The sequence below is a fragment of the Sciurus vulgaris genome, assembly GCF_902686455.1.
Source record: "Sciurus vulgaris genome assembly, chromosome: 17".
Taxonomy (NCBI): Eukaryota; Metazoa; Chordata; class Mammalia; order Rodentia; family Sciuridae; genus Sciurus; species Sciurus vulgaris.
In genome coordinates, this window is record NC_136478.1 from 3,711,933 (window position 1) to 3,727,850 (window position 15,918).

General features: G+C 42.0%; 1 protein-coding gene across 2 annotated transcripts in view; it reads right to left on the reverse strand.

Annotated features, from left to right (window-relative positions):
- Positions 1-15,918, reverse strand: part of USP10 (ubiquitin specific peptidase 10) — a 62,088-nt gene that overhangs the window by 35,957 nt on the left and 10,213 nt on the right. For both annotated transcript variants that reach the window (XR_013760349.1, XM_079118278.1), the window contains exon 2: positions 3,776-3,844. Coding sequence is in view for 1 of the 2 variants with exons in the window: in XM_079118278.1 (XP_078974404.1) it covers positions 3,776-3,844 (69 nt within the window). In the remaining variant the exon portion in view is untranslated. The remainder of the gene's footprint in view (positions 1-3,775; positions 3,845-15,918) is intronic.

Sequence of the window (15,918 nt, forward strand, 5' to 3'; positions counted from 1 at the left end):
ACTGAAAGCCTAGACAGCTACGAGAATAACCACCATTTCTTCCCTACTCCAAGCACCAATAACAGGATCATAAATGGGGTGGAAATGTGCTTATTAAATGAGCTGAAGGCATTTTCTCCACTAGAGAAATTAATTTTTAATACCCTGGTTCATAAACTAGAGCAGAGCCCTAGAAGTTACCAGTTACTGTTAAAGAATTAAAATAATACTTAGCATCACATATATAAGTCACCCACATCTATTAAACTAATGGTTACCCTTGTCTTGCCAGGGGTAAGTTTTCCAACAAGCAAACCAGAGACAAAAGAGCTCTCACTGAGAAGACTATGGCTTAGGGAAGGTGGAACGCTGTCATGTTACAACAATCGACATTTCTTTTCTTTTTTTTTTTTTTGTGGTGCTGGGGATTGAACCCAGGGCCTTGTGCTTGCAAGACAAGCACTCTACCAACTGAGCTATCTCCCCAGCCCCTCGACATCACTTAATTTGGGGCTTTTCAGTTCTTGGTCCTGAGCAAGAAATGCATGTCATCAACCTCCTAACAGCCAAAAGACAGGTATAAAGATTAGCAGATTCTGATTTGTGCCACCCACAGTGCTGTGGTGGGAAAAGTGCAGGAATGAAGTGCAATTACTTTACTTATAAGACAGAGGCCAAAGGGCTGTGTAGGGAAAGTGAGGGGCCAGTCCTCAGTCCTCACAAACCCCACGAATGGTCACTGCTTCACAATCACATGTCACTATAACGCAGACTCTTGAATTGTAATAATCATAATATTCAGAATAACTGAATCTGATTATGCTAATTAGTCTATATTTCCCTTTGATGAATAAACATTTGTCACACCCCCTCAAACTTTAATGCATGCTCAAAAAGAAGAAAAAAGAGTCCAAATAAATGCAGACACACTGAGATTTCTAGGGCTAACCTTGATTTTGATAAGAGATAGCCACTGCTCCTGCAAATGGAAGGTTTGACCTGACCTGAACCTCTGCACCATCATGTATCAGACCAGATGTTAGCTGATTTCACATTTCTGTGAAGTAAATGAGCATTCTCTATTTTTTCAAATTAAAAACACGAGGAAAGAAAAGAAAAAGAAAGCATGAGGGGATGAAGGAAGTATCCAAGACAGCCCAGCCTGTTTAAGTGGTGGAGCCATGGCAAACGGAAGTTGGGCTTTATCATTTTTTAGATCCTTCATCACAAAGAGAAGTTAGGTTGCGGTGTTCCTGGCAAGTGCCACCATATCTTCCTATGATTTAAAGACAAATTATTTAGAGTAGAATCATTAGCAGGGTCTAACACTTAGGGAATATGGAACCTGGTTATAATTTTTCCTAATTAAATGTTTATTATTGGAAAACACTTAAATTTCAGAGCTTGTTCTACAAAATTCTAAGACACACAGATACATCTTACTGCTTCAGGCAATGTAATATAATTTTCACTTTTTCCTGGCTCAGACTTCCGATTCCTTAACATAATGGTAGCAATAATCACAAGAGATGGGAATAATTCAGAATTGAATGTATTTGATTTCCAAAATGAAATCTGACATAAAAGTCTTTTCTTTTTCCTAAAGTGAAACTGAAGAAAACAAGCATAAGTCTTTCTTACATCTCTATAGCCTAAATACAATGTTTTCAATATATTCTTGTTTAGTCTTACCTCCACAACTCTAAAAGGCAATTCTTAGAATTTAAGCAGCCAAGGTGAAGAGGAGTTGAAAGACTTGCCAAGGTTAAATGCAAGTGGCCCAGACAGATCCCAGCCTCTGGTCTTTAGAACCCTAGTCAAAGCAGTTAACTTTCCCCACCCACTTTACCCAATAAAAGAATTCCATGCATGAATATTTAAGGTACACGAAATATACAGTTGTGCATACTTATCAGATAAGGACCTAAAGGGCTAGTTAAGCTTCATTAAAAGCTAAAGATTTGACTTCTTATATACTTTTCCCCTTTCAATCCATCTTCAACAGCTTCATACTTAAAATATAAGTCTGAAAAGATGACAGACAAGTTTTTCTTAAACTAAAACAGAAATCATTAATCACACAGAGTAGACATTTCAAAAGAAGCCTGGAGTTGGGGGATTTCATTCAGGGAGAAAGCACTTGCTGGGCATGCACGAGACCCTGGTTTCAATTTTTGGGGATTGGAAAAAAAATGAATGAATAGTTAAAATACAACAAAATTAATCCATAATTTTAATGCAATTCTAATTGAAATTTTGGTAAGATTTTCCATAGGCTTTGTCACGCTGATCTCTGACATGCCATAACAGAATGAAGGATGCAGGGCGATCAAACATCCATGAATTAGGAGAGGGTATACACTCCACCAGAAGACTGAGTGTGAAGCTACTCCAAGTCAAAAGTAAGGCAGCTAGAAGACCATGGAACGGGGCAGGCAGAGCCAGAACAGGTCAACGAGGCCACGACACCTGAGGGGTGGCTTTCTGCAAATGTGCTGAGACAAGTCTGACTGCAGTGGGCAAGGGGCAGGAGTCCCACTGCCACACATACACAAGAAGGACCCAGTGTCAGCTGTGTGACACACTCAGTGTGGAGATAAGAAGTTTAAAACCTTAGACAAATGTCTTCATCCCTTCAGGAAGGAAAACAAACTTTTCTTCAAGATTTCTTTTTTTAAAATTATATACACAAAAAACATGAAGGAAAAAAAAATCAACACATTTGACTTTAAAGTCAAAAACATACTCCCCTTTCCCAGCAAAGTGTGTCATATATGAAGTTTAAAAGCCCTCATGCTAGGAAGAGATACCCGCAATGTACAAAATCAAAGATTATTATTCATCCTGTAAATCAGAAAGAAAAAGATGTGATTTGAAAACACAAAAAAGGGATTAAATTCAAAGTAACTGGAAAAGATAAAATCTATAGAGTCAACAGACGTGAAAATAATCACATAGCAATCAACTGTCTATAATCTGGGAAATGTGAATTAAAACAATGAGAATCCATTTACGACACACCAGATCAACAAGGTTCCGGGTATGCCAATAGGAGAATTTGCACTCATTTTTTTAAAGGGAATGCAGACTGAAAACCTCTCAGAGAGTAAACTGGTAATCACCAGGAAGACTAAAGATGGGAAATTCCTCACAGAGGCCTAAGTCCAGCCCCTACCCACCTCACATCCCAGAGAATGCTACAGAGCAGTTAGAGGAGACAGGACAAAGTATGCCCATGTTTTAGAGCTGAACGTAAGACCAAAATGGTCCTCAGTAGGACAAGTAAATAAACTGGTGCGTTAGATCCATGGTATTGAGCAATTAAAACCAATGAACAAAAACAAATGAATAAGCACAGAAATGCTGAAGAATATAACAGTACCTTAAAATAAACTACAAAAAGAAGAACACAGTGGATCATTTGCATGACATTTTAAAGCATGTAGAACACTGCAGTTCACTCCCTGGCGATAATAACACCGGTGCGTGTACCCCAGGTGAACAACACAGCCAGGAACCACACTTGGCACCTACCAGAGTTCTTCCTGGCCACAAGATGGAGGATGCAACAGCTCCAACAGCATCTGCAATATTTATTATTTTTTGAAAGTATAAAGCAAATACAGCAAAATGTTAACATTCATCAAATCCAGCTGGTAGGTTCAGGCACTTCTCATATTAGTCTATACCTTGTGTAGACTAGAATTCTTCATTAAAAAACAAATTAAAAATTAAAAAACAAATACAACCATTAATTGTATCAATACTTCTATTCACTAAAACAGGTTTGTCTTACCTCAACTGAAGAGCGAGGAGTCACAAAGAACTGATTGAATTCATCAGGGCTAAAATCTCCAAAAATATACTGAAAAAAAAAAAAAAAAAGAGAGAGAGAGACTCAGTCATCATATAAAATATACAAATCATTTATTTTCCCAAAAACCACTATATGTGGTAACAATCATAAGCAACATTTGTGCCAGAATCCCCAAAATTCTTTTATAATTTAACAAACTGAGTTTTCTATGTGTAGTATTTGCCAATTACTAAAAAGAAAACACTTAAACTTTTCCATAAACTGTCAAAGAACACTCTAAAATTGACAAGGCTTCTTGTGACACATGTCAACTGTGTACAGCAAATGTAGTCCTGCTGATGGGAGAGATTTCCAGTCCACCAGTATTTCCGGTTTGCCTTTTTACCTCCTTTTACCTTTCTGCTGACTCATGTCGCCACCTCCATTACAATTTTCCCTAACAAACAACAAAAAGCTGAAAATGAGGTTCAAGAGGGAAGAGAGGTAAACCCAAAAGACACAAGTGGTATGATCCTGATTAATGATCTCTAAGTATATAATTTCTTTATTTTAAAAATGCACTTGAACATGATGCACATACACATACAGTAGACAAACACAGCATCTAGTTATGGGGCCTGATTTCACAGATTTCTGGAAAAATACCTTGCAAAACTACAGATGGGAGCCTAGCCAGTGCGCATAAGTTTGTGCTTCCTGGAGTTGCAAGCAGGCAGTCACTGACAAGAATCCGTTTGAGTAATTCCTACAACAATCACTCATTCACTCATTCCTTCAACTGATCTTTATTTGGAACCTACTATAATATAAAGCTGCTCCCCCACTCTTTACGCTGCAGCCATTTCTCCCTCTCCCATCTCACAACCTAGATTGTCAGTCTGAACATCCTAGCCAGTTACTGGTCCACTAGTCAGCCTGTGAGCCCCCTTCTCAGCAATTGACCTGATTGTTGTTAGCCCTTGAAATTCCACTACTTAGGAGAAGCTCCTGCGCCATTCTCTCTCTCTCTCTCCCAGCCCCAAGAAGAGACACTCTGGTTGTCTGCCTAATAAAATCTCTGGTGTGAGCTCCCGTGTCCGGAGTGGCTTTCTAGATGCTGTTGCTGGTCTGCGACTCAGACCAGGCAACCCAGAGTGCTTGCTCTGCTGGATTCAAGAGTCTGAGCTGCCTTGGGACCCGAACTGAGCCACATTTTTCTTATATCTACTACATGGGGGAGGAAAGAGAGTAGTCCTCTGCTCTGCAGAGCTTACAACCTCATAACTTAGAGGGAAATTATATATGTATGTCTCAAAAATAACCTGTAACTAGCCAGGTGCAGTGTTGCAAACCTGTAATCCCAGTAACTCCAGAGACTAAGACAGGAGGATCATAAGTTGGAGACCAGCCTCAGCAACTCAGTGAGGCCCCAAGCAACTTAGTGAGATGAGACTGTCTCAAAAATAAAAAAGGGCTGAGGATGTGGCTCAGTGGTTAAGTACCCCTGGGTTTGATCCCTGGTAATAAATAAGTAAATAAATAACCTGTAACTAAATATTAAATAGATAATACTTATTACCATAATAAACATAGAAAAGTGGTGACCAGCTCTCACACCTGCTGGCATCTGCCCTGCACAGGGAAGGCTCTGCTCATGAGGGAGGTCTCCTGGTCAGCTCCTATGTAAATAAATATCTCCACATATTTGCACAGCCCACAAAGACACTGTGTGTTGACAGTAATGGTGAAAAGGAGCAAAGTCTCAAAATGATTTAGGGGTGATCCCAGATGTGATCTTCAACAAGGGGGAAAGTTTATATTAATTTCACTCAGGTACAAACCAAGCAATGGAAGGGCAAAGGAGGTGAAGGGGGGAGGTAGGTAGAAAAGCACCCAGGGTCATCAAAGAGGAGCTATTAGAGAAGTGGGGAAACTAAGCTACTAAATGTAAATAAATTTAAAACTCAACAGGTCTTAACAACAGAATAACAAAGTTATAAAGCTGTGGGACAGTATTTGGAAAGTTCAACAGTTACTTTGTTCCTAGAATTCCAGAGTACTTTTTTTCATAAAATTCGACTTTATTCTTAAGATTATTACTCAGTGCAAAAGAAAAACAACATTCTCTGGTGAGTGGTGGGGCACTGTGCCTAGCAGGCCTGAGGCCTTGGGTCCAACCCCAGGTTGGGCAGGGAGGGTGGAAGAGAGAAGAGGAAAAGAAAGAAAGAAAAATAACATTCTCTGGCACCCATACACCCATTTCTTGAAAGGGGGAGTGCTGCTTATAAATTCCAGAAAATGAATTCAAAAGATACAAGAATAGTGACCAAGAAGTAAAATCCAGGGAACTGTGGATATCACAGGTGTAAAGTTAAATCTTTTTAATTTTTTTTTTTTTTAGTTGTAGATGGACACGATACCTTTATTTATTTATTTTTATGTGACCCAGTATCTCACGTGTGCTAGGCGAGCACTCTACCACTGAGCTACAGCCCTAGCCTGTAAAGTTAAATCTTAAGATTCACTAAGAGCACGCTTTATTAAAAGTTATCCATCTTAATCTAACTAATGATAAAGGATCTATTTTAATTCATAATGTAGAGAAGACATACAGACAAGAACTGGAATGTTCTATAGGATTGTTAGGTATTTTCTTTGGGCAGGTTTTCTTCTAGAAAATTAAAAATGAATATGAAGTATTCATTTATAATTACACTTCTCAACACACTTTACTGAGTTCATATATAACCTCAAGTCTTTTAAAAAGAGATCTGAACAGGGCATAGTGTCAGCCCAGCAATCCCCAAGGCTAAGGCAGGAGGATTGCAAGTTCAAGGTCAATCTGGGCAACTTAGCAAGACCCTCTCAAAATTTAATAAAGTGGAGGCTGAAGATGTAGCTCAGAGGTAGAGTACTCCTAACATCCCCTACAAAAGGAACTACAAAAGGGAAAGAAGAGGCCAAATATTTATTGAAGAGTGAGCAAATTCCAACAAGAGGACAAAAATCACACTGCCTTGCTATCTCAATGGCAACTATTTAACTAAAATGATATTTGACTAAAGGTTGAAGCATGTTTTGTGACACCTGAAGTTTATCAAAGAATTTAGACAGCCAACTATGATGAAAATGTTCACCTTTCACCACCTTCTTCTGACTTTTCAATAAAAAATTATTATAGGGATTGAAAAATTATAATAAGAATTGAAAAAAATTATTTTTAGGGCCTGGAGGGTGTGCTTCAGCAGTACAGTAATCACCCAGCATCCGAGAGGCCCTGGGCCCTGGGTTCAATCCCCAGCACTGCCTCTCAAAAATAAAAATTACTTTAGGTTTGGCAAAATACAGAGTGTTACCAAAGGCAAAGAGTGGGAGCTTTGCGATTCAAAAAGATCAGTGTCATGAGAGGCTGTGGCAATGTTTCAGATCACAGAACACACAAGAGGAACAAGAACTAAATGTGGTAACCGAGCAGCCTGGAGTCTGGGGTGGGTTAGGTACCAGGACAGACATGGATCTGGACAGCAGTATGGAAGCCGGCCCTGCATCAGTGTGAGCTTACGCAGCAGGAGACAGACTGCAGTGATGTAAGAGAACATCCATCTCCTTAGGAAAGACACATTCAGGCATCTAGTGATGAAAGGCCATGGCATATGAAACCTACTCTTTCAAGGAGTTCTGGAAAAATTGTCTGATTATGTGTGTCTGGATACCTGTGTGTCACCCCAAATGATTCAACAAATGGAGTTAAGTCTTAAGTGCATCTGGGTAAAAGAGAACCTGTAAGTTCTTACAATTTTGCTTTTGGCAACTTTTGCAAATTTGAACTTATTTCCAAATAAAAAGCTTATTTAAGAAAGAGAAAAATCTAAAACTGAAAACCACATTACTCCTCTCCTTTTACTGAATGGGAATGTTTTCCTTTCTGTGGAGGATTAATAAATTTAAAGTCTGTTAAATGAGGAGGAAAGATATACAGAACTTTGAATAAAATAAAGATGTGCCAGACTTCATAACATTTATACTCTAGTGAGGAAGGAAATGCCACTGGCCACATGAATTTGTTTTGTATAAAGATAAAATAACCATTAATTTAGCAGGGGAGACTAAAAAGTAGAAACAAGTTCATTCTTTCCTGTATTTCCAAAATCCAGTGCAGGACCTAGGACACACAAATAAATAGTCACTGTAAGGACAAAATGGAAGCAGTACCTGAAGGCCCTCGTAAGTCACACACACTGCAGAACGTCTGCACTGCCTTCAGTAACTCTCTCTTCCAATAGCTCCACCAAGGCTGTAAGCAAATGTTGGGAAGCTGCCTCTGTCTGAAGGACCCCCACCAGAGCTGGCATCACATCAGGGTCAAAAGGCAGAACAAGAAAGTAACATTAGCACTCCTCTTGAAAGTGCTGTGGCGCCCAGAGTCCAGCCGACTGTGCAGCGAGGTGTCCGCTACCCACATTCTTCTTTTGGAGAAGGAACGTGCGTGTCCCACACCATCCCAGGCTTTCAAAACTCACACTGTTCAAGTGCACTTATTTTCTAACCCCTTCTAGAAAGGATATGAAAAAACATAAGAAATACTTCAGGAAAGAGAGGGCAAGCCCACAAACCAGATGGGATGGAGACAAAAAGAAGCCTCACTGAAACACAGGCCCCTGGCCTGGCTGCTCTTGGTTTTGTCTTCTGGAGGAAACTAGGGGGCTATCTCAGCTATCAGAGGGCCCTGGGAAGTGGTTGGGCAAAGCTGGACACGCCAGTGTCTGTGCTAATCGAAAAGCAAAGACGTAAGGTTCAGAAATAAACTCATCAACCAAAGGTCAAAGAAGGGAAGAAGGAAACACGTTTATCACACCTGCACACCTGTAGCTCCTCTACACACATAAACGGAGCCACGGTAAACGGCTTAAAGTTGAGGACAGAAACCGAGGGTGAGTGCTGCAGCCCTCACTAGAGGGCACTAGGGCACAGCACTCTGAGTTCTAAGCTTCCTTCCAAAGGCTTCACCTCTCCAGAAAGGCAAAAGCATATATGCAGGTTGCCCCCAAATTAACGCTCTTTGCCTTCAAAAAGGATGATGGCAACTAATCAGGCTCTCCGGGAGGTAATCAGGTAATACCTTGCAGTTGTACTGTTCTTAACAGTTTCCGAGTGAGCTAGACAACCATCACAAAGGCTCTAGAACAATCCCCTATTTACAGATGCAAAGCCAGGCAGGGTCCACCATCATAACCAAGTCACCACCAACAAAGGAGAAACTGAGAAGTACGGGCTTCTCCTCCCTCATTTCCTGATTCAAGTTAGTTGAATCTGGGAGATATGGGTAAACATTAGGGAGAAATAAACTGTTTTGAGTGAGGAAAGTCTGAATTTCACCTATAAAATGGGTGACACTGGACTTCATAATCTCTCAGTTCTACAAGGATCTCCTGGGTCTGACAAGGATTAAGGAACATGGTTTTGGAAATGTCATCGGGCTAATACATGTGATGACATGATGAACCTTGAAAACATAATCCTGAGAGAAAGAAGCCAGGTACAGAGGGCCACAGACTGCAAGACTTCATTCATTTTAAATGTCCAGAACAGGCAAATCCAATGGAGACCAAGTGGACTGCAGTGCAAAGCCAGGGGATAAGAGCAATGAGCAGCAATCACTCACAGATCTGAGGGTTCGTGGGGGAAATAAAACATTCTAAAACTGACCATGGAGATAGTTGCATAACTTGAGAATATACTAAAAGCCACTGAAAGGCACACTGACTTAAAGGGGTGAATGGCATAGCATGTGAATATCTCAAAGTAGAAGAAAAAACAGGTCAATGGTTGCATCAAAAGGAAAAATTATTGATCACACGACAGTGCATGACTGAAATCTAATGAACAACCACATGGTGCTTTTGAATTTGGTTCTGGGGATGTTTGAAGACAACATTGTTCAGTTAATGCAGAGCAGAAATTTCACTATTTACTGAGCACCAACTATTCACACTGACCTGTGTAGAACTGTGAGAGTAAGTCTTTGAATAAACACAGGGCTCAGGACTTTAACAGTTTTATTACAGTGCAAGTGAACTGCCAGATGCAGTGTTACAGGTGGCAAAAAAAAAAAGGACATGGGACGGGAAGGCAGACAAAGTCTTGCTCCTCCACTGAATGCACTGTGGCTGCCCAGCTGCCACTGAATTTGCTTTACTTTTCCCTAGGACAAAGAGTCCTAAAAAAGGGAACAAAGTAGACAAACCATGTTACAAAGTCACTCTCAGAGACAGCATCTCTCCTTCTTAGGACTCAAAATACTGCAGTTTAGTGGCTACTTTAATTTGTTTGTGCATTTTATTTTGACCGTTAAAGTCCTATCACAAAGTAGTCCTCTCATAGCAGGATGTGGTGGTGCATGCCTGTAATCCCAGTGACTCAGAAGGATGAGGAAAGAAGATCAGAAGTTCAAAGCCAGCCTGAGCAACTTAGTATGGCCCTCAGCAATTTAGGGAGACTGTCTAAAAATAAAATATAGAAAGGCCTGGGGGCTGGGGAGATAACTCAGTCAGTAGAGTGCTTGCCTTACAAACACAAGGCCGTGGGTTCGATCCCCAGCACCGCAAAAAAAAAAAAAAAAAAAAAAAGAGCTGGGAAAGTAGTTCAGTGCTTAACTGAGTTAAATCCCTAGTACCAAAACAAAACAAAACATGCGCGTTCACACACACACACACATACACACACACACACACACACACACAAAGTAGTCCTATCACCTGAAATACTTATTCTCAAAGTATGTACTTGGCTACATTTTCTCTTAGTGCTTTCATGGAGACATTGAACTAAAATTTGTTTCTACTGACTGTATCTCCCAGTTAGAAAACACAACTCACTTAACAGAAATCCAATTTTAACAATTTTCCTGCCCTATGTCTATGGTAGAGCTGGATTACACAATGGCTGTTAAATTTTAACTGTTTTGCTAGCACTTATCATCAGGAAAATACAGAGCCCTCAATTACATAAGAATTTGGTATGCAGAATCTTCATCACAGAGAGCAGATGATAAACTAGGAAGTCAATCAGTAAATACTACCTGGGAGAGCCCCAGCAGAAGTTTAATATTCCATCAATTTTTGTATTGATTACAATCACCTTGGTGCCAATCTTAAGAAGGAAGAAACAAATGGAAAAGACGCAAAAGACCAATTAAAAAGAAACTATAGTAGAAACAGTTGTCTTTGCTGGGGCCATGGTTAAAGGGGAGTAGTAAGCTTACTAGTGGCTGGACAGGGGTGGGGATTTACAGCAAGGGCATATGAAGGAACAGTTTTAGGCAATGGAAATATTCTTGCTCTTGGCTGTGATGGTAGTTAAAATGGGTACATTTATTGTATCAAATTATACTTCACTAAGTACCCACTTACTGGGATTTTAAGAAGATTTCATATTCCTTGGTCTACAGACCTCAGGGCACAGGATGCCACCTAAAATGCACTGCTCCCTTTCCTACGCCTCTGTCCCAGCACCACTTGGTCACCTCTGATTCCTCCTGGCCGCTCAGTCTTTACTACCACCAAGACCCTCCATATGCCCTCAATTCCTCACTACACACAGAGTCAACTAATGCCACAACACTGAAGCAAAGCTATCCTGTTGCACTAAACAAAGTGCTACACTGCAGAAGCTTGTGTGTGCCATCTGTGCTACAGATTCTTCACTAAATGAAACATGCTGGAACCAAACCAACAAAAGTGTGGCTACTGAGGGCCACTTGCCAGAAAGAGAGTACATCCCTAACCCAGAGCTTCATCAGAGGACATTCACAAAGAAGTCTGACCCCGTAACTCTTCGGCTAACATGCTAGTCCTGGACAATCTCATCTGCCCAATGACAAGGGCCACTTAGAAGATGGTCCTCGCCCTGCTTCTCCTGTCATTTTAGAAAAGAAGTCCACATAGTTGCCTTTTAATGAGTTGCTTCAGTTGTTAATGAAAAAACAAAGTTTGACAAGTCAGTCAAAGAAGCACAAAGCTGCAAAGTCACCATCTGCTGAACATAAAGGAATGCAAAAAGGGTCTGAGAGTCACAACTAGCCCAGGCCCAAGGAAGCAGTCCACTACTGACTTCAACTTTCATCCAACAAGTTATTGAGAAAATGTCCTCCCAAGGTTTTAATTATGCACATATAGTTTACTAGCCAAAAATTACAATCGTTTGCACTCCATTCTTTATTTAAGTTCACTATTAGGTTTTAAATCTTTTACTAGAAATATGTAACTTGAGACTTCAAAAAGTCTCCCTGAGGGTGAATATGTGGTGCTCTGAAGTTGAACACCTTGAAGAGAGGAATCTTCACCCAAATAGTTCACCAAGTCCTAGAGGTGCCATGGGGGTGGGTAAGCCCACAAGACAAAGGCCAAACAACTACTCTCAACCCAAAACCCTGGCTATACTGGAATCAGAACATCCACAGGCCACACCCCAACAATTCTGGGGTCAGTGGATTGGGGTGGAGTCCAGGTCTCATGCCAGCATTTTAAACATTCCCTGCTGATTTTGCCCAAGGCCTCCAAACTCCTATTTTAAGTTGGGTGACCATTTATCATCCAAACCAGAGGTACATTTCAAAGTGAAAGGATCACTAATAGTTACACGGGATGATGGGTGAAACCAGAACACATGGTTCTCCTAGTGGCAAGATATACAGAGTCTTAACTAGCATGGCATAACCGCTGTCCTGCCTACCATCCAGCCTCATCTCCATGGGTGCCTGAGGCCCAGTTAGTCTATATTTACTAGTTCACTGCCTTCATGCCTCACACAGACAGCCCTTGCCTCCCCCATGGCTCTGATGATCTCTCCCCCTGGACCTTCCAAGCTCAACACAGACACCACCTCCTCAGCAGATGTTCCTAGGCTCACCTGTAAAAGCACTGTTCACATCTCGTGCTAACCTCATCTACTTCTGAGAGCCCTTGTCTTCTAGTTCTGGATCTTGTCCACCTAAGCACAAGACTTAGAATCTAAGATAGATCTACTGACTAAATGATGATGAAAAAACCTGAGGTTCAGAGAAACCACCTTTGCCCCAGATCCTGTGAGCAATTTGAAGACAAGAATCAGAACCTGGTGCTGCCCACAAGGCACAGACACACAAACTATTAAGCCACAGCAAAATTTAAGGTACAGGTACAGTAAGGTAGCATTATGTTTGGTACAGTTAAGAATTAAACTTGTCAATTTTGACACTGCTGTTACATCTGAAACAAACTGATGTGAAGTTCTGGTTTAAAAAAAAATTGTGCCACAGGACAATATTGATCTGCCCAGAAGAAAGGACAGAGTATTAAGTCTGAGGAGCCAAGGAGCCTAGGAGGAAGGAATAAACCTACAAAATGAGAGGGAGGGACAGCACTAGAATGAGTGAAAAGGACTGAGTGGCCTCTCTTTCTAGCTGTTGGACACTAGACACCCAGCTCAGAAGGCCAGAGGGAACCCTGCAGGCATGGCATCTTCCTAGACACAGATTTTGCTAAGGTGACCCAAGGACACAAACTCAGGACACACACTCACCCTCCTGTTCTGGCTGGTGTGATGGGGGCTGCGTGCATATGGGAAGCCCACAGCTGATAGGGTCCCTCTGCCTTCTTGGGGGAAGCAGCCTCAGGATGATGCTGTCACAAGAAAGATAAAAGGGATCTGGTTTCCCCCACCGCCCCCCAAAATCACTGAATGGCTAAATCAAATCAACTTTGAAGCCTGATCTACCTCTGGGATTTCTAGTTACAAGCACCAATAAATCTTGGTTATGGTATAAGCCAGTTAGAGAGCAGGGCCTTCTTCACTTGTTAAAATCAAGTTAATCTGAAATCTAAGCCCTGCTCGTTCTGTCTGCCCACCTACAGAGCCCTCCTCTATTCTTTCCATTTACCCAAACCCCACTCCTTCTCAAGGCTTCTCCTTGGCCATCTCCATCATCTCAAGTGCAACTACAGAACTTCCCACGTGCGCCATACAATTCAGTAATTAATTATACATCTTGTAGTGCGCCCCAGTTGTGTCTTATGCCTCAGTTACTGCTACCTAGAGTAGGGAGGCTCTGGTTACCTTTGGGAATACCTACAGCAGTAGCTACAATAGCTGGCCTTCAAAAACTCTGAGAAGGCAGCTTACTGACAAATATTTCATAAGTGTATCTTTCTCAATATTTTAAGCACTTCACTTGTAAGAATTCATTCCTGATCTTAGTACAGTACAGTTTCAAAATCTCAAAACATAAAAACTTCAAGTTGTTTTTTTTTTTAACTTTTTATTTATTTGTTTTAGTTGTAGGTGAACCAATACTTTTATTTTTATGTGATGCTGAGAATTGAACCCAGGGCCTCACGCATGCTAGGCGAGCATTCTACCACTGAGTCACAATCCCATCCCCAAGTTTATTATCTTAATATCACTTAGCAAAATATACCTTTCCCTTCACTCAACAAATGATCAATGAATTCATGTTCACCTTTCGATTTAAAATTATATGCTTTAATAAGCCCTGGGAAATAAGATAATTCACAATCACAGACAATGAAAAGATGCATCAAAAAATGCCAAACATCACTGTTCTTAGCATGCATTAAATACAACTTGTGAATGAATACTCTGCAGTCCTTAAAAACAATACTGAAGGACAGGGATGTGGCTCAGTGACAGAGTGCTAGTCTAGGGATGCACACAGCTCTGGGTTCCCACCCAGCACAAATGAAGAAAAAGAATATTAAAGGAAAATGCTTAATGGAAGAATATTTGCACTACAAGAAGTGGAAAAAGACTTTCCCAATATGCACATCAAGTGGTTACTTCATTACAACAGAAAAGGCACCACACCAGCACAGGGAGGAAGGCTGCCCACTGGTCCTACTCTGCTCATGCGGCCTTCCTTGCTCCTTGGAAGTGTCTCTGCAAGAGTGCTCACCCTCACCCTCTGACTGTATGTGGCTACCACAGTGCTTTCTCTCAGCAGTGACCCTGGATGGTCCACAGGAAAAGCCCTTCCAGAACCTTCCAGGTGAAAAGGTTCCAGCAGAGCTCACAAGAAGCTGCTTTCCCAGACTCGCCTGCACCCTGCCCACTGCCCTCTGTGCAGGGCCTTCATTTGGGCCCCACTGGCCTGGCCAGCTCCTCACACTGCAGAATTCAATCCCAGAGGCTCATGTTTGTGAACTCTCTTCCCAAAAACCCTTCTGAGTTGCAGCATCCCCACTCGAATCTTCCTGTGATGGCATTTCTCATTCTGGCTGGGAACAGCTCTGGTTATCTAAGCTCTTGCCTACTGAACTCTGCACTTCCCAAAACACCCACAGGGGCCCAGCTTTCATTCATTCATTCATTCACACATAAATAATCACCCGGGCTGGGACTGGTTTTGGGGGCACACTTGCCTAGCATGTGTGAGGCCCGTCTGATCTCCAGCACCACAGAAACCAGTCACTCGGTAGACGTTTAATGCGCACTTGCCATGGGCCAGTCCCAAGGCACATGACACTGCCTCCTGGGGAGACAGAAAATGATGAGCTGTAGACGTTTAATGCGCACTTGCCATGGGCCAGTCCCAAGGCACATGACACTGCCTCCTGGGGAGACAGAAAATGATGAGCTCCATGAGGATGTCAGAGCTACAGAGCACCAGAGGGCAGCAAGTGCTCTGTAAAGAAAGCAAGGCGAGAGGGGCAGGCAGAGGAGGCCGTTGGTTTCCAAGGTGTGGTCAATGGGCCTCCCTCAGGAGATGGCGCAGGAGCAGACTCCAGGGCGCAGGAGCAGACTCCAGGGAGCAGGAGCTGTCGCACTACTGAAGGAACATGGCTACAAGCAGAGGTCTCATGTGGCAGTGACCAGCTCTCCCTTGCTTCTGTCCTGGTGCACAGTAGGCTCAGTACACAGCGAGGAGCGGGAGTGAAGCCGTTGGCTGGGCTGTCCAAGGTCAAAGTATGGAAATAAGGAGAATCACCACTAACACAACCAGGCCTCTAACTGGGAAGTACAACCTCTTCATAGGTCTCAGGTCTGGGGCTGACTGCATCTGCTCTGACCAGGTCAGCAAAGTTCACTGCCATGCCCACCAACTGGAAGGGAGGAGCTATAGCACAGGGCTGCCCTGGCACCAAGCACTC